Genomic DNA, 27,778 nt, shown 5'->3' with positions numbered 1-27,778 from the left:
ATTTTAACCTGAGATTCATCTGATTTTTTTCCTCTGGCCTCCAGGTTCCTTCAATGTTCTGTCTGTCCTTAGAGTTCTCCTGCCTTTGACTAGTGCTCTTTAATCACTTGTGCATATCACAGTCACCTGAGAAATTTTCTCTGGAATTACAAAGGTTCAGACACTTGGACTAGAAATTCTAACTCATTGAAGCTAGGCAGGTTTGTGTATCTGTAATTTAGGAAAATGATTGATTTTGTACAAACTGTATTTTAAAAAAGTGATTCTGGAGCACAGTCAGGTTGAGGACCACTCATGTAGATTAGACACCATTAGGATTTTTCTGTTGACTTGGAGGAAGGAGTAGCAGGCCTAAGCTGTAAGAGGAAGCTGCTTCCTGGAAACAATTACATTTTCTTTTTCCAATTTCCCTTGTAGTTTAGGAGTTGCCTCTGGGAAAAAGGGAATGCCACAGTGATGACCACCACAACCCCCAACAGTATGGCTCGTTCATAGTGCTACTCCCTTAGGTATCAACTTGCTCCCCTTTTCCTTCAGTGAGAATCGTTCATTCCAATAAAGAATCTCCATTATTTTCACATCTTGGCAGAAGGACCATTGTTTAACCATTTAAAGTTTAAGTTAGGTTGTTTCCATGGAATTTGCATTTTGTGTTTTGTTTATAACTATATTTAAAAATTATCAAAGTAATATCTTTCAGAAAATGTATAATTTGGAGGAAAAAATTACCTCCCGTTTTACCATTTTACCATCCAAATCCCACCACTGTTCTTATTTAGGGGCATTTTGTTCCAGGCTTTTTCATATGTATTTTTATATTTTATTTTTTTTATTTTTTATTTTTTAAAAGATGACCGGTAAGGGGATCTCAACGCTTGGCTTGGTGTTGTCAGCACCATGCTCAGCCAGTGAGTGAACCGGCCATCCCTACATAGGATCTGAACCCACAGCCTTGGTGTTATCAGCACCGCACTCTCCCAAGTGAGCCACGGGCTGGCCCTTATATTTTATTTTAAATGCTACAATTTAGCGTCTTGTTTCTTTTTCCATTTGCTTTTTTTGTCATACATATTATGTAAAATATGAAAATCATTTCAGTGTTGGTCTTTTTTTTTAAGATTAAGTCATCTTTGGAGTTAATCTTTGGCACTGTCTGGTCTTGGGAACAGTTATTTAACATCTCTATTTCCATTAATTGTAAAGCAAAATGACAATAGTATCCATCTCACAGGGATGTTGTGAATATTAGAAAGTATATGTAGGGCCGATCGCGTGGCGCACTCAGGAGGGTGCGGCGCTGGGAGCGCAGCGGCGCTCCCGCCGTGCAGGTTCGGATCCTACATAGGGATGGCCGGTGCGCTCACTGGCTGAGTGCGGTGCGAGCGACACCAAGCCAAGGGTTGCGATCCCCTTACCGGTCACAAAAAGGACAAAAAAAAAAAAAAAAAAAAAGAAAGTATATGTAAATTTCCTACTAATACTTAGCTCATAGGAACTACTAAATTAATGGTAATTAAAATAATTAGTAATGAATATTTTAGTTTCAATAGTCCTGTGTAAACTAGCCCCATATTTGTCTTTAGTTTTCTAAGATAAAACGTAAGCATATTTGTAAAGTTAGATTTTATGTTTGAAACTTGAATAGTTGTATTTTTATTTAGAGAAGTATTCCTTTTGCTACATTGACATAAAAGAAATCAAATGCCTTTTAAACAGATGATAGGCTCCTCCTCTCTCTCCTTGGCAGGTATGCTGGTACTGCATTTTGGGTTGCAAAGCAGAAGGAAGCTATGGAAAAGTAAGGCTAAACAATAATCATCTCCCAAATTCTGGAGAAGCGGTACGTTGAATTAAAAATTAAATGTCAAGAAATCTTACCAAAGCCTCATTGATGACAATAAAGTGTTTTTTTTTTCCCCTTATGAAGTCATTATTTTAGCAAATAGCTCTAATTTCAACTTCAGTCATAATTAAAACCCAACAGTGGAAGAAAAGAGGTTTTTTGTTTTTTTAAAAAATATGAATATAAGGTTTATTTAATTATATTTAAAAGTCACGTTATTTTACTTTCCCATGTATAACTTGAAATATACTTTTTGTTGATAGATACCAGCTGATGGTAAAAGCATTTTCGAAGTGAAAGGTTTAGAAACCAATGAAAAATACATATTTGCAATTGCTGCTTATTCTTCTAATGGGAAGCTCATTGGTGGTGCTATTGGGGAGACAACTAAACCAATTCTCGTTTATCCACCTCTTTCTGCTGTTACAGCTCGGATGTTCCTGACGCAGGTAGAAGAGACTTCTTTTACTTATTTCGTCTGTTTTTCTGTTAAAAGTTTACTAAGTAATTTCTGATGGAAAAAAAAAAATCACAGCAGATTTTCTAAAGTTCCTGTAATACATTATTTTCCATTATTGCAGTTTAGTTTCATAAAATATGACTCATTCCTTCTCTTAGTGAGTTTGCTTCTTTACAATAACATTTCTTTTCCCACAAATATAATACATCTTAATTTTTAAAAATTTGGAAAATACTAAAATGCATAAAGAAGAAAATAAATGTTATTTTTCTTACCCTGGGGTAATTTTGTCACTGTCTGGAGACGTTTTTGATTGTCACAACCTAGCAGGGTGCTACTGGCATCTACTAAGTAGAGGCCAGGGATGTTGATAAGTACCTTACGATGTACTGGACAGCCACCCATGACAGAGAATTACCCAGCACAAAATGTCAATAGTGCCAAGGGTGAGAAACCCTGCTCCAGATATACCCTTTTATTTTTCTCTGTCTGTCTGTCTGCTTGTCTGTCTCCCTACCTGTCTATTATTCTATCTATCTAGATATGCACACCTATATATGTATATATACATATATACATACACACAAATATGCATATGAATTTATGTATAATGCATAATTTTAATTATATTATACATGTTCTTTTATATCCTGATATTTTCATTTAATATATAATTGACATTTTTTCATTCCATTAAGTATCCTTCCAAAATGTCATTTCTAGTTGCTCCATGGTATTGAATGTTATGGATACATCACAGTTTATTTAGTTATTCTCCATTGCTAGACATTTAGACACTGTCCAGTCTTTTGCTATTATGAACAAAGCTGTGATGCAGATCCATGTATACAAATCTTTACCTGCATCCATGATTACTTTCTTTCTTTCTTTCGTTTTTTTTTTCGCAGCTGGCTACTACTAAGATCTGAACCCTTGACCTTGCTTTTAATAGCATCATGCTCTAATCAAGTGTGCTAACTGGCCAATCTTGTGATTACTTTCTTAGGTTAAATTCATTGAAGTGAAATTTCTGGGTCAATTGAGACAGACAGACTTGAGTTGAAGTTGCAGCTTCTCATTCTAGCCATGGGATATTGGTAGACAAGTAATTTTTTTCTGTGAAATGGGACTAATAATGGCAGCTACTTCTGAGAGGTATTGCAAGTATTAAGTAGAATTATGCATGTCAACTGTTTGACTGTAGCACCTCTCACATAGTAGGCCCTAAATAAATAGTATTATTATTTTTAGTTATGGATATACTCATGAATTAACATTTTTGCTGCAGTAGCTGTTACCTGACTTAAAATGTCACCAGTGAAGATGATGCTATAAAGAGTGACTCATTCACCTAGGCCTCAAGCATCTAATTTTATACCTATTGTTGGCTGGAGAGCTGATAACTCTTCTAAATTTTATCATATTTCTATCGTGTTATTTTTTATTACTAGGTAATTAGTATTGTAAGCTAAGATCTTAGTGGGATTTTATATTATCATATTTTTCAAAGAAAATTAAATTGAGAGAATTGCTAGGATTTGTCTAGCATTGGTTTAGCACATAGCATTGGCTCATGGTTTTCTGATGCTTTGTTGTCTTTGGAATCTAATATATTCCCTAATTAACAGTGATGGAGTTATTGGGAGGAACTGAATATTTCATCAAGGCCTAAGTTTTCTCCAGAGAGTGGTTTGATTCTTGGGCTCCATTTGGCAGAACTTTCATTGAAAGTTAATAAAACGAAGTCCAAGCTCTACTGCTGGTATAATGAGAAGTGTCATGAAGTAATGACCTGTGTTTCTTTATTGATACTATCATTGCAGTTCTGTAGTTCCTTTATGACAGATTATGAGCATTCTCTCTCATGTTAAGTGGCTAAAGTAAAACTTTCTTATTTAAAACTTATTAAACCCCCTTACTTTGCAACTTAAGTTTAAGCTTTTTAGTTCTAACAAGTTAATGTGCCTTTCTTTCAGAAGTACAATCTAATTTTCATGAGAATGGTTAGTTTTAAATTTCAGGACAATTATGTTCTTTTTTTGGTGACAATTCTGTTCTTTAAAACATATTATCATAAAATTTTTATAGTAAAATACGCAGATAATTCTCTAAATGCCTGTGATTAACTTGGCTTTTGAGATTTTAGGTTGTACTTTTACTCAACATTATTCTATAAACCTTAATAAAGTCAGATCAGTCTTTGCTAGGCTTTCCCTGAATGTACAAAGCTACTCATTAAGTCTATCTGGAATTTTTTTGAGGAATCTTTTGAATTTTATGAAGGATCTTCAAAAAGTTTATGGAATAATTTATATTGTCTTTTTATTCCTTTTCCACAAACTTTTTGAAATACTCTCATATATTTCTGTGGATATTTCCTCCCTCTTTTTAACCGCATTTCTTTTTATTCTTCCTCTTTAAGTAGAAATGGCTAGATAATGTGATATAAAATATAGAACACTAGAAATCTGTGGGCAGGATTTTAACCTTGACCTTAGAGACTATGATTTTAGGCATGTTGTTTGGTCTCCATTTCCCTATCTGTAAAATGGGTATAAGACCAAATGCCATATTCTACTGAATTACTGAACTACTGGATCAAGTAGTGAGTGGGTAGAATGGCTTGTTGAGATAAGGAAATGGGAATATAGCTTATTAAAAAACTGCTATGTGCCAGGCATTTAAAATTCATTATTCCACTTATTACAATAACTCTATGAGGTGGTATGATTACTTTCATTTCACAGCTGAGGAATCTGAGATTAATTTAATCTTTTCTCTTCCAATCTCATTGCACCCCAGAAAGGGTGTCTCAGGGAGCTTCAGTAGTTTACCCAAGGTTGCTTGGGTAGCAGATAGTCAGACTGACACTTGAACCAACTCATGCCTTTCTGCTGCTCTGCCAGGTTCCAGGAAGTTATGTATTGGACATCTAACATGTGCCAATTCTTTTAGAGTCTGCATCTCTCCCATCTATTTTTAAGTGACCCTCTGCTCCCTGTCTTTCCCTCCCTCTATACTGTCTTCACCTCTTCCTCTGTCAATTTCCTTTTTGTTCTCTGCCTGGGTTGGTGTTGGTGAGCAGGTAGGTCTTCATGATCGGTATTGGCAGTAGAGTTTGATGTTGGAACACAAATGCTTTGTCAGCAATCACAATAGTGGCAGGAGAAAGGGAAATGAATTTCATACGTTTTCCCATTCATATATGCATTCATTAAAACTCTTAGATTAATAAATATTTGCCTTATCTATGACTTTTCAAATTTAAAAAAAAGTTACAGGTAAAAAGATAATTATCCTCATGTTTTAAGCTCTTTAAGAAGTTTCAACTCTTCTTTTCCCTTGCATCCTCTAACTGCATATCACCTATCTGTCTACTCATCTACTTATTGATGATTTATTTATTCAATGTCTATTTTGTGCCAGGTTCTATGCTAGATGTCATTTCTTCTTCCTTTGAAATATCTTTTTTGATCAAATTCATTACCATAGCAGTAGCCCTTGTTTAGACAATTTTGATTTATGGTTTCAGTTAAGACCCCAATTGCAAGTTAGGGAAGCAGCCTGGCTTGGGGTAATGCAGATGGGCTCTGGGAAGGCCTAGGAGTGCAGGCAGCTCTAGGTCTTGTTCCTTTGGTTCTCTCTATATGTGGAGGAAGAATGGCAGTTCCTGAATATTTCTATATCCCTCAATTTCAGCTACAAGCAGAGACCAGCTAGGTGGCTCCTCATTTTGGTTCCAAATTCCTGGGGAAGAGAATCTGATTGGCTCACTCAGTGTCATAAAGAGTCTGACCTCATTTTTGGTGTTTGATCATTGACTAGTTTTTAAACCTCACCCTTCCTTTTTCCTTTGGCCTCACATCTGGACAGGCTGATGAGAAGGCCTGAGGTGATGCACAGCAAGAAACTTTTTATTTTATTTTTTTAATTTTTATTTATTGTTAGCATATTCATTCTTATAAATCATGATATTTCTTTACGCCCTTTACCTGACCTATTGCTTCCCCAACCCCCTGCCCCTCCTTCCCATCTTTAGTATCCTTAGGTTTGTTCTCTCCTTCTGAAAGTTCAACTTATTGTTGTAATCTGTTTTCTTTCTTTCCTTCATTCCTTCCTTCTTTTCTCCTTCCTTCTCCACCCCCTTCCTTCCTAGCAGCCACTTATGAGTGAGAACATGCAGTATTTCTGTTTCTTTGTCTGGCTTATTTCATTTAACATAATTTTCTCCAGACTCATTCATGTTGCTGCAAATGGCAGAATTTCATTCTTTTTTATGGCTGAGTAGTATTCCATTGTGTATATATACCACATTTTCTTTATCTAGTCATCCATCAATGGATACTTAGGCTGGTTCCATATTTTGACTATTGTAAAAAGAGCTTTGATGAACATGGGAGTACAGATATCCCTTCGACATGATGATTTCCATTCCTCTAGATATATACCAGCAGTAGGACTGCTGGATCATATGGCAGTTCTATCTGTAGTTGTTTGAGAAACCTCTGTACCGTTTTCCATAATGGCTGTGCTAGTTTACAGTCCCACTAACTAGCTGTGCTAGTTTATAGTTTTACTAATAGAGTAGAAGAGTTCCCTTTTCCCCACATCCTCGCCAGCATTTGTTATTCTTGGTCTTTTTAATAATGGCAAGTCTAACTTGGGTGATATATTTTAAAAGGAAAAAAAATAGTGAATAACAGTTTCTCCAGCCCTCTTACACATCATCTATTATTATTTTCCATGATAAATGCTTTTGTGACCACGTGGTTCAGTTCTTTTATTTGACAAATGCAGCTCAGAGAAGTGAATCATTTACCACTCTTAAGACTTGGCATCTGACTATCAGGCTCTGTACAAATTAGTCAGCTTCTCCATGTCCCAGTTTTCTCATCCACAGAATAGGTACATAAATAGAGCTCACTTCATAGAGCTGTCATGAGGAGTCAGTACATCAATGCACGTGAAGTGCTTAGTCCAGCACTTGACATCCTGAAATACTTCCACTGGAGTTTCAAGGCCTCCTGAACTCATGTGCCACTTTAACCTGTCCAATCACATTGCTCACTGTTCTTCAAATTCTGACCTCTCTTTCCAGTGTCTCCTAAGCACACTGTGGTAATTTCCACTTACTGGACCTCTTTCAGATTCTGTCTAAACTGCTCCAATCTGAATCTTATCCCTGCTTTAGTTCAGTTCAAGCCCTCCTTCCTCCTTGAAGTCTTCATTTCTGGTTTTCTAAAGCCCCCATGCTTATTATGTTATTCTTTATAGTTTTTCTGTGATTTCATGTTGTTTTATGCCTTTAACTTGATCCCAGTTTCATGGAGTGAGACCGTTCCTAAGCTTTGAAGAATCTACCTCTCTAGTGCTTAGTACAGAGTGCAATCTTCAGAAAAGCTTACTGGTTGGTTGATTGCAAGAACCCACTTGGAAGATTTGAAAAGTTCTGGCCCTATAAGTTATTCCCTTGAGTGGAAAATGGTCTAGTAACATCTCACTTACATACTTAATTGAACGAATTTATTTATACTTTATACCCTACCTGCTTCCATAAAGGATCTAAAGCAACACATAACTAATTTGATGAAATTTTATATTGTTATATACATGTTTAAGCAGAATGATTTTTAGAAGCATCTTTAAAAAAATATATTTTCCCAAAAGAAATAGGTAAGTCAATGACTTTTTTTCTCCTGAGCTTCTAGGCTTTACTAGTGAAATCATTTATTTTGCCTAATGTTAAATTTGTTGAAACATATCATGGCTTCTTGGAACGCTTCTCTGTTTTATTCTTTACTCTTTTTAGCTGTGAACTCTTTGTTGCATAGAAGCTCTGAAAGTGTCAGTCAGAACTGGAAAAGAATGAAGTATATTTCCTATATTGTGTTTGGGAAATCTGATTGTTTCTCTTGGAACAGATTGTTCATTATAACAGTATCTATAATAAATGGAGTGCAGTGCCCACATAGATGGAAATGAAATTAATTTGGCTCAGATGTGATCTTTGTTTTGCATATGAGGATTTGAAACATCCTTACAGAGTTTCAAATTTCCATGCAATTTAGAAATAAAAAAGAGACTTCAAAATATGTCTGTCTTTGTTGCCAGTGGCCATCGTTACCTTACTATGGCACTGTAGAACAAAACAGCCAATGTGAGTAACTGTATATGAAATTAGTGTGTGATAGAGAACGTTATCAGAATTCTTGCTTAAAATATACACTTCACAATAAAAATATCACATAAGATAATGCGTTTTTTTGTTGTAGGTTGCCTACCAGGTTGGTAACTATGAGTTGGCTAAGAAAGTTTTTTCACCAGTTTGGGATTATTTTGTTGCTTCACCACTTCAGGATGAACAAGCTGTTATTTGTTTAAGTAACATTATGACTATTACGCAGAGAAGGTAATTAGAAATATTCTTTTAAAATATTAATACACTTACTGAAAATATAGATGTTGGGTGTGAAGCCTAGAATGAATTTATTTTTAATTTCATGTTAAGATAGTCCATATGAAACTATTTCTGATAAGAATTATAAGAATATACATTCCAAATTCTCATATCCTTGTTAGAAACTTCCTTGCTAGAGTTAGGAAAAACACTGGGGGCACATGAATGAAGGTTATGGAATAAAAATACCAAATACTAACCAAAGTATCAGTTATACTAGAAACCTCAGTTATACGAGAAGACACAAATATGCATTAGGGACTTTTGTACCAGAGAAAGGTCAAGTTAAGGTTAGGGCTTGACAGGTGGGCTGTGAGGGTAAGAAGGCTTTTCCTTTGCTTGAAGAGGCTCCCAGGATTAGACCATCATCAACTGCAAATAGGCAGGTAGAAGCCATACAGAACGACAGGCCATCCTTTGTGTTTACTGCCATTTTCCTTAAAAAAAAAAAAAAAAAAAAAAAGTTTAACAGCAGCCTCAGAAATTAACATTAGTATTTCAGGCTTTCTCAACAAGTTCAAAAACAAGAATCATCCTCACCTGCTTGTTAATACCTGACATTTCTTTAATAAGAAGACAAAACCCTTCATTCCTCAATCAAAGATAATGAACTTAAAAATGCAAATACTAGTTGAGGCAAGGCATTGATAATGTTTATTTACATTAAAAGTATCATTCCATTCAATTAAATGTATACTGAGCATTTACTATGTGCAAGGATGCTCGGTGCTGGGGGGATGGATTTGAGAGACATTTTGGAGGAGGGAGAGACAGGACTCATATTTTATGTGACTCGTGGGCATAAGGAGAGGAAGGAGTGAAAAGTGACTGGGATTTCTAGTGTTCACTGGCTGGGCAGTCTGTGAGATTTACTAAGGGGACATGAGAGTGGAACATGTTTTTGGAGGAAGATAATACATTTGGGGATATTTTGAGTTTGGTTTTCCAGCAGGATGTGTTTTTGGATATGAGATGCCAGTAGGTTTATTTATTTCATGCTCACACTCAGGAGAGTGTCAAGTCTAGAGATACAGATTTAGAAATTGTCTATTGAGGTCATCATTGAAATCTTGAAAATAAGCTGTATCTCCCAGGGAGTGACTACTTAGCAGAAAAGATAGAAGGCTGGAATTGAAACTTGGGTGTTAGTTAGAAAAAAAATAAATAAATAAACATGTGTTGCCTACATTTAAGGAGTAGAAGCAGGAGAAGGAACCAAGGAAGAATATTGAAAAGGAGCTATCCAGGAAACGAAATTCCAGGGAAGTGCATTGCCAAGGGAAGTGAGAGTATCTCCAGGGCGAGACTGGCCAGTGATTAATTAAACGCTAATGCAAGGTCAGGCAGAGCAGTTGCTTAATAAAATGCTGCAGAGAGGCAGAGTAGGATGAAAATTAAGAAGAGGCTTTGAGTTGGCAATTAGGAGGCCATTGGTGAGTTGAAGAAAGCCAATTTTGTCGCATGATGGGCCAGCAGACATTTTTCAACTGGCTATGGAATAAGTGAAAGTGGAGAATCGTAACAAGCAAAAGACCACTCAAGAAGTTTGGTGGTAAAGAGAAGAGAAACGCAGGCAAGAGCTTGAGTGGGAAGGCAGACTTAAGGAAGGAATTTTGTAGGGTGTAGCCGGTGGAGAGGGAGAGACCGAAGGTACAAGAACCCACATGTGGTGATGGTGCTATGGTGAAGGAGAACTGAAATTCTCCTGGCAAAAATAATTCTAGAGTTACACGTGGTGGTGAGATGGGTCATCTTCAAGTGTGAATTACTAATGTCAGATCCTTTCCTGTTTTATAGGGTTAGAGGATATGGAAAATAGATGGACCTGAAGCCTAAGAGGGAGGGTTAGACACCAAGTAAGGCTAAGGGCAAGGAAGAGAATTTTGGAAACAAAGAAGAAAGACTGAAGATTTCACACCTTTGCCAATGGTTGGCACTGTTAGCTACAATTTAGAAAAGATGATTAGAAGTAATCTAAGAGTAACTAAGACTCTCTCTCTCTCTCCTTAACCATGACTGAGTTTGCTATAAATGACCCTCATTTTCAGAAAGTTTATTAATTGAGATATTGGGCCTATTTTCCAACCTTCTGAACATCTATAGTGATTTTGTTGTACTGGTAGAAAAGACCTTTATATGTTAGAACCAAAAACTTTGCCATTAGTTATTTTTATGTATCTGTGGCATAATATTTCAGCAGCTTAAATTTCTTACTTTTGAACTTATTGTTAAGGATAGTCTTAAATTTTAATTTAAACAGCTGTACAAGAATAGCTATTCCACAACCTTTTTGTTGCTATCTTGGGATCATTGTGTAGATACTGAGAACAAATCAATCTAAAAAGGGTGAGTTCACATGCTCAATCCTTTTATATGTATACCTGTAACATCATTAATTTCCTTTCACAGATTACATTCAGATATTTTGGCAGAGACTTCTTCAATCCTTTTATACCTTTTTCTTAGAAATATTTTTGTAACAAGTGACATTAAAATTAAAGAAGAAAATCTTTTCTGTGATAATATTAAAGGCAATGAGATTTTCTCCTCTCAACAAGTAAGTGAATTAAAGTGACTGAAAACATGTCAGTTTCACTGTATTTGCTTCTTGGTGTTTCAAAGTCATGTCCTTTGGGATTGCATGTCTTGTCTTGTGGGTGGACTGAGAGGCTGTTGTATGACTGTGCTGTTTTGATATTCGATATAGGTTTCATAGGCCTGAGTTCATTTTTTTTTCTCTCCTTTTCAATTTATCTTTCTTTCCCTGTGGACAAAAGTAGTATTTATTCAAGACCTTCAAAAATGTAAAACATATAAAGTGAAACCCATTGTAATCCTATTACCTCTAAGAGTACTACAATTTTGTTTTCATGTGATTTCTCTAATTTTTAAAAATATGCATTGACAAATCTTTTATTATTCTAACTTACAAAAATAGGATCGTGATCTACTTGCTGTTCTGAAATTTGCCTTTTTAACGCTTTTTTGTAATATACCTTGGATATATTTTCATGCTGGTATATATCAATCTGCCACATTCTTTTTAAGTATAATATTGCCTTCCTGTACAGAGGCAGCAATTTAACCTATCCCTTATTGATAGATTCTCAGGGTGGTTATAAACATCACTCTATGTACATCAACCCTATAGTGCTCTTGCTTTTAATAATGATCCTGCATTACTCTTTTTAAAATCAGCTTTACAAAAAGGTCTTGTTTTTAGTAATGATCTTACATTATTCTTTTCATTCCAGCTTGAGGTTCACTCTTCTTTCTCTCTTTCCTTCTTTACTCACCTTATAGATGGGGGCTTTAGCCACTTGGTTTTTTTTACAATTGCATTTACCTACCCATCCATTTATTCATTTAATTAATTAACCAGTAAATTGTTACATGAGACCATGCCAATTTCTGGGAATATGAAAGTGAAAAAAAACATGACCCTTTGCCCAAGACAAGTTCACCATCCTGTAGAGCCCACATACTCACAACCATCGATCTGTTCCTACTGCATTGCATTTAGTTTCTCCTTTCAGCATATCCAGTCTGAAAATAAAGACAATTTTAAAGTAGTTTCATGAATTTGAGAATAGTAGGCTACCATTCTAGTAAAAATTAGATTATAGAAATTTTTCCGGTTACCACAAATACAATTTTCTCTGTACATAATCTGGTAGCATATACAGGAAAGTAAAATATTTTTCCAGGAGAGGGAAAGGAGGAGTAAAGAAGGATTCCTGTTCTTTTTAAGTGGCATTTAATCTCAAAACCCTAACTTTACATTACTATCATTTTTATTTAAGGAGCAGAAGTATAAATAGCAGAAGTCTAAGAGAAGATTAGGTTTACTGAAAATTTACTATTTTCTCACAAATCAGAAAGGGAAATGGGAATCTGTTAATCAAGCGGGGGCAGTACTGCAGAGATGTTATATTATAATTGTTATTTGTTACCATTCTTTTTTAAAAACTAGATTTTTATCTAACTATAGCCAAGATTTCATCTTACCATTAAAAAAAGATCGGTTCCTTTTCTGTTATTAGTGGTACTTGTACTGTTTTACAAAAAATTCTGAAGTTTAATTCTAAGACTGTGCTATCCATATGTAGCATTAGTAGAGAGTTAAAGTTGTTTCTGAATTTAGATTTTCTTTATGCCAACATTCGTGTTATTAAGTCACAAGGCTCACATTTTCTACCCTTTCTTTTCCTTAGAGACACTTAAGCGTCTGATGTTCAAGTTAAATAACAATGCCTGTTTCTTTACAGATTGCTAGACTGATTGAATGTGAGAGAGTATTAGTGGCATTGGAACTTAGCAACTTCCTAAATGATTCCAGTTATGCCCTTCAAGCTGTGACTCAATGTTATGGCCTCCTTGCTCCTATAATCTATCACAATATTGCTTTGGTACCTGTTGTACAGGTAAGGAAATTCCTCCTCCCCACACCCCCAAACAAGGGTATTTTTGTGAAGGTAACTCAACAATTCATTTTGGAAAAGAAAAGCAATGTATCTCTTATAAAGTACAAATAGGTCAAGAACAAGTATGAAATTTCAGGAGTTAACTGAAAAACATTTTAATAAATTATATATCTGGGCAAACATAAATAAGGACATAAAACGTGTTTCTCTGAAAACATTCAGCCCCATTGCTGTCCATATTAAATATAGGCAATCTGCTTTTCTAGGTTCTAAAAGCTATTTCAATTTTTTATGTTCTCGTAATGTTATAAACAGCAGTGTTTATACAAAGTATATTGTTAAATACATCATCTGGGGAAAAATATTTTGGATGACCCAGGACAAAATACTTGGGAGTCTTGGTGATGAAAGAGTTGGTATTTATGGAAAAAGGGCAGGTGAGACCTGGCTGAAGGGATTATATTTGTTGTCCATGCTTCTTAACAAATCATCATACATTTAGTGGCTTAAAAGGACACCCATTTATGATCTCATAGTTTCTGTGGGTCGGGAGGCTAGATACAGGTTAGCTGGGTTTTCTGTTTAGGGTTTTATTAGATTGAAATCAAGGTGTTGGCCAGGACTGTGATTTCATCTGAGTCTCTAGGTCCTTTTTTGAGCACATTGGTTGTTGAGAGAATTTATTCCCATGAGGTTGTACAATTGGAGGTCCTTAGCTCCTAAAAGCCAACTACAGTTCCCTGCCACATGGTTTTCCCCCCAACATTGTAGTTTGCATCTTCAGGTCAGCAGGAGAGTTTCTTCCAGTATGCTATGAGGAGTCTTATATAACGTTTGTAATTATGAGAGTGATGATCTCACCATATTCTCAGGCTCCAGACACTCTCAAGGGGAAGGGATTATACAGGAGTTGTAAACCAGGGGTAGGAGTCTTTTTTTATTTTTTATTTTATTTTATTTTTTTTAAATTTTTTTTTAAATTTTATTTTGTCGATATACATTGTGGCTGATTATTGCTCCCCATCACCAAAACCTCTCTCCCTTCTCCCTCCCCCGCAACAATGTCCTTTCTGTTTGCTTGTCGTATCAACTTCAAGTAATTGTGGTTGTTATATCTTCTTCCCCCCCCCCCCGTGGTTTTGTGTGTGTGTGTGTGTGTGAATTTATATATTAATTTTTAGCTCCCACCAATAAGTGAGAACATGTGGTATTTCTCTTTCTGTGCCTGACTTGTTTCACTTAATATAATTCTCTCGAGGTCCATCCATGTTGTTGCAAATGGCAGTATTTCATTCGTTTTTATAGCTGAGTAGTATTCCATTGTGTAGATGTACCACATTTTCCGTATCCACTCATCTGATGATGGACATTTGGGCTGGTTCCAACTCTTGGCTATTGTAAAGAGTGCTGCGATGAACATTGGGGAACAGGTATACCGTCAACTTGATGATTTCCATTCCTCTGGGTATATTCCCAACAGTGGGATAGCTGGGTCGTATGGTAGATCTATCTGCAATTGTTTGAGGAACCTCCATACCATTTTCCATAGAGGCTGCACCATTTTGCAGTCCCAAGGGGTAGGAGTCTTAAGACCTATCATCATCATCATCACCATCATTGTCATCGTTGTCATTGTCATCATCATCATCATCATCATCATTGTTGATTCAGTTTTTGAGAACCAGGGAGATGTGAGTGAACTCATGCAAAGTCTAAACATTTTTAATTCATTATTGAGAAAACTAATCAAAGAGCTAAAGTAACTTAGCAAATAATCACCTTGGAGGGACTCTTTTGAAACATAGATGTGCCTCCTTCTCCGACATTCTGCACATTCAGTAGTTCAGCTGCTGAAAAGGTCTGCCTCCAGAGGTCAAAATGTAGACTCATAGTCGACAGCCTTCCATGTCAATTGTAAATTGATTAGAGCAGTATTCCCCAGTGTGGAGTATACTTCCTCCAGAACCCAAGGGCATCTACCTGGCATGGTCCTTTCTTCTTAGAGCTGAGAGATGCCAGATGTCAGACCTCCTTTGGAGGGGGTATCCCAATATGCCCCAGATATTTCATTAATGTGGCAGGCCCCTGAATCTTTGTAGGGCTTATTTCTACACTCTGGAGGGCATGTGTCTTACCAAGGTCTTCAATGTACTTGACATTTCTTGCTCATTAAGTCTAATTCACATGATGTTATCAATATATTAATCCAATGTTTTCTTTTGAGAAATGTCCAGGAAATCCAGTTTCTTTCATACAATATTATGTAGGAGGGTATGACAGTTATTATTGCCCTGAGGCAAGACTCAAAACACACTTGTCAATCTGTCCAGTGTTAACGGGAACTTCTTCTGGTACTTCTTCCTGATAGGATAGACAAGAAAACATTAGCCATATCAATGAATGTCTTTTAATGTGCTCTAGCAAAGCAACCACATTGGGAACAGCAGCTGAAATTGGTGCTGAACAGGTTGAGTTCATGGTGTCCACAGTCATGCTCCAGGATCCCACTGATTAAGGATGCCTACAGCTCAGAGAATGGATTATAGCTATGAGGAAAAGCCTGAGGAAAGGAGTCTCTAATTAAATTGTGTTGTTTGGAATAGGAAGAGATTAGTGGAACAGAGGGAGAGATTTCAGAAATAGGCCTCAATAGGTATGAGAATGTAATACATGACAGAGTTGTTGTTCCAATTCAATGGGAAGAGAATATTTTTAATGAATGGTGGTGAAACATGTGGATATTCAACTGAAAGAAAATAGAGTTTAATTCCTACCGTACCATATACAAAAAGTCCAGATGTATTAAAGACTTAAATATACAACAAAGCAAAACACGTTAGGAAAACATATCCCAGGAAATGACATGTACAGTCCAGGATTTGGGGGAAGTCTTTCTAATTAAGACCAAATTCCTAGAGAAAACCAAGAAATCTGTTTGTTAACAAAAGGTACAATAACAGAGAGAGTAGAAATCATATGGGTTTGAAAAAAATATCTCCAGAGTTGATGAAGGATAAATATATATAATAAAACATCTTCCAAATTGATAATAACCTACTGGAAAAATGGGCACAAGATATGAATAAGGAGTTCACATGAGAGTAAGTGCAAGTGGCTGAGAAACATATGAAAACAGGCTCAAACTCTGAACGTTCATAGGAACGCACGCTAAATGAACCATGTAAAATCACTGGCGTAACGGAGATCTGTAATCTCGCTTGCTGGTGACGATATGGGACAAAGGCATTTTCATTCATTTATGGGGGAATGTTAATTGTTATAAGCTTCTGAATTTTGGTAAAGCCACCTTAATTTTAATGAAATTAAATCTTTATTTAAACAAAATTAAAACAGATATACCTGAAGTCATTCTTCTTCTAGTAATTTATCTTATACAGTAAAATTTTAATAAAACTAAAAATATATTAATCTGACACAGCGATTCCTCTATTAGTAATTTATCCCATAGAATAAGATCACCAGCTGGGAAAATGTGACTCTTAGTTTCACCCATTGGTTCCTAGATCCATGTGTTTTACCTACTGGGACAGAATACCACATAATGGTTGTCAATTTAGACTGTATACTGTGTCCTGGAGGGTGGTGTTTCATCCTCATGGGGCATTATCTCAAAGGTGGAGCATCAGTTGCCACTCATAGATGGCAACAGAGCATGTGTCAGGGTATTTACTGTGGCATTCCTGGTGGTGGTGAAAAAGCTGGAGACAGATAGAAGTAACAGTACTGCCAGGTTGTAAAACATCAACTGTAAAAGTGTGCAACTTGAGGTCCTGGAAACGGCCAAGTAAATGATGGTTGATCCACATTAAATAATATTATGTAGACATTAGAAACAATGAATTAGAGCTATGTCTGTAGATTTGAAGGATTTCTCACAAGACATGGTTGAAGGAAACATGCACAGTTGAGAAAAGTGTGTATAAATTCCATTTTGTGAAAGAATGACAACCTTCCTTCTATGTATGTTTATGTATTTATACATATTTATATGGTTATACGAGCCTCAAGAAAACTACAAAACTACTAGGGTGTTAACATGATCTGAAGATATGGTGTGGTAGGGTGGGAGAGGGTGATTGTGGAGGGGAGGAATTTTAAAAAATATTCAAAATAAGTGTACTGTAGCAACAGTAACAACATTGTTAGAACGGAGCTTGAAGCAATTAATGTGCCCCAAAACAACCAACATCCATATGTTAATTTGTCCTTTGGGATAATAGATTGCTGCAATCTCAGTTCTACTTTTCTGACAGTAATATTGCTCAGTACTGTGCAGCAGTACATGTGTCGAAAGCTAGCTCTAGGTCAAATTCAGGATCATATAATATGAAGGAAGGAGAATAGGAAGTAAATACCAGTATTAATTGATTTCTTGGAATGTGAATGTTTAGTTTTAATTTTAGAAGAAACTATTGTTTGAAGTACCTGGAATCACTGTATAATATTTAATATGCCATATCCTCCATATGGTTTTTAAATGTCCCACTGAGCCTGGATGTGATCTTTAGAGTCTTGTATACGTGTAACATTCTGCCTATATAATTTATGATACTTGCCAAAATATGTTTTGCTTTATAGTTATTTATGTATTTTATCCTCTCTCTTAGTTTTCAAGTTACTTTAGATGAATGACTCATCTGAAAATTGAATATATCAATTTTATCTGTGTGCAATTCCTTTATACATAATAAGCACTTTATCAATAACTATTGATAACAATAAAATTTTATGGCTTAAAACTCATGATTTGAATAGAACATTTTATAATGAGTATGGGTGATATTTTAAAACAGAAATCATTATTCTTCTATTTTTTAGATCTTGATAAAATGTATAGTGGTTTTGCAAGGACTACCGAGTACCGTCTACTCGAAGAAACATATTGCAAGTTTCCAAAGTATACAGCACATGATAGCTTGTTGCATTTTCTACGTAACAAAGGTATTTATCTCATTCTTTGAGTAGTGTCACAAAATGTAGGAGCAGTAATGATTTAGAAAGTCAAACTACTTTTAATCACAGGACTTAGAACTCTTGAAAAATAGTACCCCCAAAGCATTTTTAGATCAAAAGCAAATGTGAAGTCTACACACAGAACATATTTGTTTCAAAACCAATTACATGTTTATTACACTGCAGCCAGCCTGTGTATCACCTCGTCAGGTTGTGATCTCAGTGGAACTTCCAGGCAGATCTGAAGTAACTTACCCCGGGAATTGATTTAGGTTGGTGGGCCTTAGAAGATATCAAGAGACCGGGCATCAGGGTTATGATTAAAGGATTATGAGTAAAGGAGGGGTATGATAATCTCATGAAATTAGAACGTAAAAAATATACCTGAAGAAAAGAGCAGACAAAGGAGAGTATAAGGATAATTCTGAGATTGGTGTGCAGGACTCTGAACTAAACAGAGGACAAACTGTAGAGGCTAATTCAGAATGTACCAATCAAGAGTGATATATCTGAAGGTCTAAGCCAGGGAGGAGAAGCAGGCAAAAGTGTGGTCAGAACAGAGACTGGGTTTTCATTTTTATTTCACTCCTTCATTCAACAAATATTTACTGATCACCTATCTGTGTCAGGTACTGTTTTGGGCACTTGGCCTATGCACAAAGAATTAGAGAGTAGCCGTAGGAGAAGAAGAATGAATTATGGATGTCAGCCAGATTTCTAGGTTGGGTGATGAATGGATGGTGGTAACATAAACAAGGATGCAAGAAGATCATTAAGGGCTGGGGCAATTGGGGAAGGCTTCCGCTAGGAGATGAGACTTAGATGTGCTTTAAGCAAGAGTTACAAACTCAAATGCCTACTGCGACCAAGTAGGTAAAATAATCTGTGAATTGGTTGGATGCGAGACAAGGTTTGCTGCGTTCTGAGACAAACTGGAGAGTAGGTACCCTATCTATAGGCATTAAAATTTATTGTTTTGAAAATGAACACACATAAAATATGATTTCATGAGGCTTTAAGTGTTATAAGCAAGAAGAAAAGCAGCTAAGGGAGAGAGAGATCTGGGCTTGGGCCTACTTTAGATGAGATGACCCTGCAGCAAGAGAAAGTAGAGCTAAGGCAGATGGAAGAGGAACAGCTTTGCCAGCAGAGTGCATGAAGGATTAGGCAGGAAAACATACTTAAGAGAGTCGCGGTCCATTTTAGCCTCCAATTGAGTAGGGTTAGACCATTCATGTGGAGTAATGGATTCCCAACCTGTTGACTTGAGAGTTATTATAAGAGATCTATTTATACATAGGTATGCCTAACATTGTTTGTAAACTCCATCGATGCGCTCCCACGTTTTGCTTTTCTGCAAATATGTGTGAAAACAATTGAAATAGTTAACTAAATTTATTTTTGCTTTTGGTTAATGAAAAGAATTACTAGAGATATATTATGATAGCTCAAAGGCTTGTAGGAAAGCTATTTATCTTAAAGTAAAAAGATGGAAGAATTCAGAGTACATAGCAGTGTAAGCACATATCCCTGACGTATTTCAGGGTGCTAAAGGAGCCTGAGCAGGCCAGTTGGTAAAGCCTGAAGGGAGATCTTAGGCCAGGATATCTGGGGAAAGGGTATTTTATGGAACCTTATTCACCTTGGAAATAAAAAATAACCACGAGACTAGAGGTAAGCTTACTTATTCTCATTTCTTGGCTCAAACACCGGCATTGTATGGTTCCTTAAGAGCTTTAGTTGACAGAATCCAGTGAATGTCCTCAATGAAGGGCCATATCTGCCTACCTGTTTTACGTGCTTCTCATAGGGCCTTTCCAATTTGGCCAGAGGTCTGAAAGAATACTGTGTAGCTGGGCTGATTTGATTCATTCAGTCAAAGGACAAAGACAAAGCTTAGAGTTTTAAAATCCAAAGAACGGGTTATTTGCAATTAAAGAGAATCAATTAGCTTCAAATTTTTTATCAGCAATACTAGAAGTTAAAGCACTGGAATAATATTTGTAGAATCCCAAGGGAAAAAGACTGACGTCCAGAACTTAATAACCAGGAAAGATATTCATTTATCAGGGCAAAATAAACATTTTCAGAAGTGCAGGTATTTAAAAAGTATTCTGCCCATGTACTTATCTGAGGAAAACACTTGAGAAAATACTCTATCAAATGACAATTGATTCAGAACAGAAATCCCAAGATAGGTAAAAACAAAAAGCAGAGGAATAATGGGAGCAATGAATCTTGCAATATATGTATTATTAAAATTAAGTAGATAATAATGATGTGACTAGGACTTTGTAATATAAATGCTAAGTAGGGATCCTTAAAAGAGTAGAGTCATTCTTGAAAGAAAAACTTATCAATAACCCAGAACTAAAACTTCTGTTATGTTTGGGGTGGGGGGAGATGTGAGCAGGTAAAGATTCTTGGTGCATGCCTGTGTGATTTATTATATATGTGTATGTATACATATACACACACACATAAAAATATATTTAGTATAAAATCATTATTTTCTTTGGTAGAATATACATATTTAAAGATGACTCAGAAGAATACATAACCATGAGCAGAGCTTTACAGCATAGTAGGACTTCTAAATTGATGGGGAGAAAAAATGAACAGGGAGGAATGAGAAAAAGAGGAAGCAGCAAGAAAAAAAATAACAGGGAGGAAAAATGGCTAATTCAGCAAAAGTGAGAAGAAGGAAAAAGAGACAGTATTTAAAATGGGGGGAATACAATTAAGTGTATTAATCCCTTCACTAAATGCGAATGAACTCAAAAGACAGTCTGACAGAGGAGCTAAAACGTCAGGTTCAAATGTGTATTATCTCAAGAGACAGTCCTAAAACAAAGTGACAACCGGTGGTTGAGGAATAAATGAATAGACAAAAGTACTGGGCAAATGCAAACAATGAAATGCAATTTTCATATCAGAAAAAGCAGCGTTCAGGGCCCAACACATTAATCAGGTCAGAGAGAGGTATCCTTCAAATCTGTTCTGTCAGATCACCGTTCTCTGTTCCTGGATGGCATCTGGTCACTTTCTGGCCTTAGGACAGTCTCATTGTCAAGTATTAAAGATTGAGTTTGACTTAGAAAACAAAACTTGAATTTTTTACAACAGTAAATTAAAGAAGAATAAGATCTTATGAAAAATGTTATGAAGGCATTCAATATCACTTAGCAATCTTTCCTGATAAAATTTCTAATAAGTTAGGAATGAAAGGAAACTAATGAATAATGATAAAGACATTTACTAAAATTTTACAGCAAATATCATACTTAATGGCAAATTTCTGAAGCCATTTTCTTAAAATACAGGCCCAGGAAAGAGATGCTGACCCTTAATAGTGGAACTCAGTTATTTTAGAGGTTCTCTCTCATGCAATAGATAAGGATATGACATAATTTTATAATATTAAAAAAGAAAAGTGTAATTTATCTGTAGTTATAGAGGCCTTGAAAGCTCATAAAAGTCTAACAGAAAGTTACTGGAATTATAAAGAGAATATATGAAGTGACTGTCTGTAAGACACTTAAAAACCAATAGGCATTTTTTATACTAGCAATAGTCAGATAGAAATGGAGAGAGTAAAATATAACACTTATAATACACAATATTTTAAACATAACAAAATGTTAAATAACCTAAATAAAAGAACTGTGAAATCTTACTCAAGGACACAAAATAAGATCTGAACATATGGCAGGCCACACCAAGTTCCTGAATAGGAAGGCTTACTGTCTTAGAAATGTAAATCTTTCTTAAAATACTATTTAAATTTACTGCACTTTTATTCATAATTCCAATAGGGTTTCTCTGGGACTGATTAGAATAATCTAAAAGTTCTCAATAGATATTAAAATTTATCATAAGGCTACTTCAATAAAAAATGGTGTTAACAGAGTAATGGGCAAATAGATAAATGCAATAGCATAGAGTCCAGGAATAGCCCCAAGTCTATTGAATAAATAAATTTATGACAATGGTAGCAATTTGATTCACTGAGAAAATGATAGCTTATTATAAATGTTTAATGAAAGGTGCTGATATAATTGATTATTCATCTGAAAGTAAACAAAGCCAGAGTCCTACCTCACACCTTAAATGAAATAAAGTCCAGATGGACTCAAGGATATTTGTCTGGCCATGGAGTCAGGGGACATCTTCCTCAACAAGGCACAAAATTAAAAACGTACACAGAAAAAGGTCAATAATTAGATTACATGATAAAACATGTTTTATGGCAAGACACTATAAGCAAAACTTAAAGACAAATATTAGGTTGGGAAAAATATATGACAGTTATAGGATTATTAACATTGTCTCAAGGAGTAATCAATGAGAAAAGAAGAAACAATTTTACAGTTTGGAAAGAAAAGAACCAAGTTTATCTTTGATTATGGAGAATGTAATTAAACATTTCAGTTGCTTTAAAAGACAGAGCAGGTACCAGGTGATGATGGCCATCTTCTGAAGTCAAAGAGGAGCCATTGAAGGGTTTCAAATCCAGAAATGACATAATGAGATATGCATTTTAGGAAAAAGGAATTATTTCGGTTGCACAACAACTAATAATTAGAGGAGGATAAGATCTGAGGCAGGGGATGAGATGATAACCTAAACTACTGCAGAAAAAGTGGGAGGTAGAGAGAATGAAGAGGATTCAAGAGTTATGAGGTAGAATTGAGAATCTGAAAATCTCTTGAATATAGGGGATAAAGGAAGGACGGGGAAGAGTCAATAGTAATATCCAGCTACCTGGCTTGGGCATTGGGTGAAAGCAATACTATTTATTGAACGCTGGATGAAGAGTAATTTTGTAGAGTAAATGGGGAGATGATAATGAGTTTTGAACAGATTGAATTTTGGAGTCTATAGGATATCCAAAGAAATGGCCATTATGTATTTGGACCTGTAGGCCTGGAGCTTAGGAGAGGCCAAATATATATTAAAGACAAAGCAGTCATGGACTACATATGGACTACAATTGAAGCGACAGAAATAGGTGATATCACCTGGGGATAGTGTGCAGAGTGAGAAGGGATTAGAATTATCTAAGAATCTCAAGGGTGCACTTAGTCCAAGGGGCCAATCCTGCTTCTAAACCCTAGGCCAGAGGGAGAACTGGAGAGTTGATTAATTCAAAGGTGTTCTGTCATTCTTAATTCCTCCCCACCTTGAGAATGTTCCTGTTGTTATTAGTTCTGTCATTGTCACATGGTGTAACCACTGAAAGCAGGGGTCCCACACAATGTGAAGCAATCCTTTCTTTTTCCATTGCTATAATTACACACATACTAATTACTGCTCTGCTGGGCCAAAGTGCACCTTCCAAGGTTACTTTGCTTTAGAGAATATTCATCTGCTTGGCCTTTCCCCCTTAAACTCTTTCATCAATCAGTATTTCCAAGGGAGAGATGTCTTTTTAAAATAAGGGAAGGCCAGGTTGCACTCTCCTTCCAGGGCACAGAAAACAACTACTCACTTTACATTTAAATAATGAACAGGGGCTACTGCAGTGTTTTCTTCCAAAACAAAGAAACTCTATTCCAAACAAAGCAAGCAAGAAACCAACCGAAAAATCAATTTTGTTAAGTTGTTTGAATTCCTTGTATATTCTGGATGTTAATCCCTTGTTGGCTGTATAGTTCACAAATATTTTCTCCCATTCTAAATGTCCATCTGTGGATGATTGGATAAAGAAAATGTGGAATATATATACAGTGGAATACTACTCAGCGATAGAAAGAATGAAATTCTGCCATTTTCAGCAACATGGATGAGCTTGGAGAAAATTACGCTGAGTGAAATAAACCAGACACAGAAAGAGAGATACTGCATGCCCTCACTCACAAGTGGGAGCTAAACAAACAAATAAATAAATAAATAAATAAGAAAGAAAGAAACAACGATTACAATAATATGTTGAACTTTCAAAAGGAGAGAACAGAACTCAGATTACTAGAGGTGGGAAAGGGGTGATCATCACATATCGTACACAGGTATTGATATTCAACTGTGTACCCGACAACTATGTGTAATCAATCATGTTTCAATAAGAATAATCAATTCTGCTTATCCAGGTACTGGAAAACATTTTAATATTGATGGGGAGGAGCCAGACGAGGGAAAGGATGAGGGTATAAGAGAGGAGTGTGAGACGACTAGAGCACGACCCCTGAGGCAGGAGGCAGTGGGGTCCCAGCACATGTGGTAGGGATCAGTCTGGACAGGAGACTGGCCTCTCTCCTCTCACTGGGGGGAAGGGAGGTTGTAGTTAGAGGTGAGGGTGCTGATAGGTTTGTGAATGGCCGATAAGCTAGTTCCCCTTCATTTCCTCTGTGGAAAGGAAGCAGGGTCATTTGCTGATAGTGAGGAAGTAGAGAAGTAAGGGTGGATTTCAAAGATTTGAGAAGAACGGGAGGGTTTGGGACAGCCACTGTAGAAGATGGGAATGCTCACCTAGAATAAATAGGGTTTCTAACCAGCATCTGGGGCCCGGGGGAGGTTCAAATCCACCTCTCTCAGCCTTGAGTGAATTTGCTCCCTTAACACACAGCAGCTTTAGGGCTGGCTATGTGTGTTGTCCAAGGTGCCAGCCATGACTCCACCCTCTTCTTCCCTCACTTGAGGAATCAGTGAAATCCAAGTGGTGTTACTGCAGAAATAACCCCGAATGTGTTCTGAACATTTTTTTTTTTAAAGTAACATATTAATGTCAGGATTTTGATATTTGAACTGGTTTTCTCCCGAACTGATATGTTGAGAATTGTCATTCTAGAAGCTTCCTTCAGCCAGACCTATATAGTCTCAGAATCCTGGACTAGTCCTGAATCCAGATTTCAGGAGTTCATTTGATATAAACAGCATTGGATTTTCACTTAGAACATGTAAAGCCCAATTAGACAAATGGCTCTATTCCTTCTCTCTATTCTCTTTAAAAAGCTGGTAAGTTTTCCAAATAGTTCCATCTTTCTTCTTTAAGCAGCAGTTTTTTTTTTTTTTTTCTAAAAATCAGTGGAATTCCAAATAAAGTGCCACTTCTGAGATTTGTCATCTTAAATGTGTCATTATTTTTGCATTGTTTTAAATTCTTATGCTAGGCCTGGCTAGTTAGCTCAGTTGGTCAGAGCGTGGTGTTATAACACCAAGGTCAAGGGTTCGGATCCCTATACCAGCCAGTCACCAAAACAAAAATAAAATTCTTATGCTGAACATCTAGCATACTCTTTTTATTTCTGTTCGTTATTTGGTATGTTAAATAGAATTGGTCTTCTATTTTTCTTTTGATTGGAAAAAGTTCTGTATCATTTATTATTTTCTACTAGCATATTAAAACAAGGAGAAAAGGTTGCACAGTTCTCTACAAGCCAAGGACCTAAATTTGTCAGAAAGCAAAATTAAGTGGTGAAGAGTAAACAATAGCTCATTTCTGTTTTCTAATAACAAAACTTGCTTCCTCTTATACAAATTTTATGAGATTGGACTGTTTTGCTGGTCATTCAAGGCTATGCATGACCTAACCCCGTCTACCTTTTCCAAACATATTGCACCATTTTCCTTCCCACACTCTGTTCCACAGTCAGCATTAGTTTAGCATCATTGCCCTGGTCCCATAGAAATATTTCCAGTTCTTAGCATTAGGTCTTATCAGGTCTAAGCAGCCTTTCGTTATTTTTCAGCCACTTTATCCCTTCCCTATATAAGAAGTAAGTCTTTACTTATCTTAAGCACTAACTTACTAAACTTAACAGAATGTATGTACATATAACAAATTAATACACATTTATTTATACTCTTAGTTGCCTTAAGGGGGCTCACAATGTATGCGTCCCCTTTCTTTGACCCTTCACAGTATCAGGGTCTATGCAAATCAGATTGCTGATGAGGGAAGGTTTCCTGCAGTTGTTGCTAGAGCCAGGGTTTTAATGGCAAGGCAAAACTGTGTAAATAAGGTGGGGAAAGCTGTTCTGGCATATGGCTCAGCTGCTGGGGTGCATAACGTCCTGAAACACGATGGTGAGTGTCAGAATTTATACTTGGCTTAAAATTTTGTATGATTAAAGTACAAGAGAGAGTGGTGGAAGATTATTCTAGAAAGGTTAGTAAGGGCCAGGCTAGAGAAGGCCAAAGATTAACAATTGGTAAAATGGAATGTGGCTGAAAGAAGCAGAGTGGGCCCTTCCCTCCTTATGATTGTAGTGGGTGTTCCTTGGGCTCATGGAGGATCTACCAAAAATACCTTATCTCTAGCCCAGTCCTCTATCAGAATGTCTTGTGAATCATTTACTGTTATAAATGTCCACCTAAGACATCTCAATAATTGTGCCATTTCCAATAGAAAGCAACTCAAGTGAAGTGCTGGTGGTTATATGGCCTCTAAGAATGACTTTGTTTTAGTATGGATTTTTTGAATGGAAATATTTTCTTACTAGTTAAGTAAGATATTTTCTTACTACACTAAAATGTATATGGCTAGATAGCCTAGAAATATGGGAATTCTTTATTAATGAGATACTGTTATTAGTCCTTCACTTGAAATAGTGAATCATGCATTTTTAATTATAGAGAAATATGACCTGGAGGTAAATTTCCAATTTCTTTAACCAAAACAAGGGAGTTAGACTCCAAACACTTATGGGACTTTTGAGTTTATGAAAGATGATGCTTTACACTTCAAAACAGACAAGAGTGTCCAACAGAGATAATTAATAAACATTTTAAATTAGATTCTGCGTTCATGGAAGGAATATGACCTGGCAGTAATAATTATAAATTATGGAAAAAAGATACTGGACGTCGCACCAGGGTGCAAGTCTCTATTTGGTAGTAATGGAGAAGAAGAAATGCCAGAGGAGGTAATTGTGTTTTGTTTCTCATTTTAAAACATATGTCTAGTTGGGTCTTTTAGGGTCATGAACTGGAAAATTGATCACTGTCTTATTTACATGGAAGAAAAATGCTAGCCTCCCGACTAGTTGCTACCACTGGTACTGACAGTCAGTTGGGGGGCAATCGAGAGCTTCCTACACCCAGTTAGACAAAAAGCCCTCCAACGTCTCTTCTGAATCTACGATTTTATTTTTCTGTGTGGGTGGGTCATTGAATATAGTAAACACATGTCAGAGCTTTATACCTTATTTTCAAAGTAGATTTCTAAAACTCGTCGTGACAACTAAATTCTCTTCTTTATGAGACTGCTAATTTTCGAGACTAATTTTTAGTATCTGCCTCCCAAGCGTGGGTCTTGAGACCCTTTCCTTGAAACTATGAGGTTAAGTGTTTTTGTAGATCAAGTTTTGAAATGTTACTTAGTTTATTGGATTTCTGAGATGCAGTAGGAAATTCTTCAAGCCCCTTTAGTGGCTTGGGAGGGTGTAGAGACTCCTGCCCCTGACCTGTTTCAGTTAGAGTCACTCTGTTTCTACCTCTATTACATGTTGAGTTTCCAAGTAAGCATTTGTTTGCCAAAAAAGCTTCAAAAATCACCACTGCTTTCCTGGGGGTACTTGTTTTGTCTAGAGGGAATTTTGATTAAGCTGGGAGCAATTTGAGATTTTTTTTCCCACTGCGTGTTTACTCTCAGAGCCATCAGCCACTCCCTTATGTCACCA

General features: G+C 36.2%; 1 protein-coding gene across 1 annotated transcript in view; it reads left to right on the top strand.

Annotated features, from left to right (window-relative positions):
- CFAP54 (cilia and flagella associated protein 54) overlaps positions 1-27,778 on the top strand; it is a 302,389-nt gene that overhangs the window by 75,897 nt on the left and 198,714 nt on the right. The window contains exons 21-27 of the mRNA XM_063115642.1: positions 1,748-1,840; positions 2,107-2,292; positions 8,576-8,712; positions 11,170-11,317; positions 13,029-13,184; positions 18,024-18,146; positions 26,894-27,022. Coding sequence (XP_062971712.1) covers positions 1,748-1,840; positions 2,107-2,292; positions 8,576-8,712; positions 11,170-11,317; positions 13,029-13,184; positions 18,024-18,146; positions 26,894-27,022 — 972 coding nt within the window. The remainder of the gene's footprint in view (positions 1-1,747; positions 1,841-2,106; positions 2,293-8,575; positions 8,713-11,169; positions 11,318-13,028; positions 13,185-18,023; positions 18,147-26,893; positions 27,023-27,778) is intronic.

The sequence above is a fragment of the Cynocephalus volans genome, chromosome 12 (genome assembly GCF_027409185.1).
Source record: "Cynocephalus volans isolate mCynVol1 chromosome 12, mCynVol1.pri, whole genome shotgun sequence".
NCBI lineage: Eukaryota > Metazoa > Chordata > Mammalia > Dermoptera > Cynocephalidae > Cynocephalus > Cynocephalus volans.
This window is presented reverse-complemented; position numbering and strand designations above follow the sequence as displayed.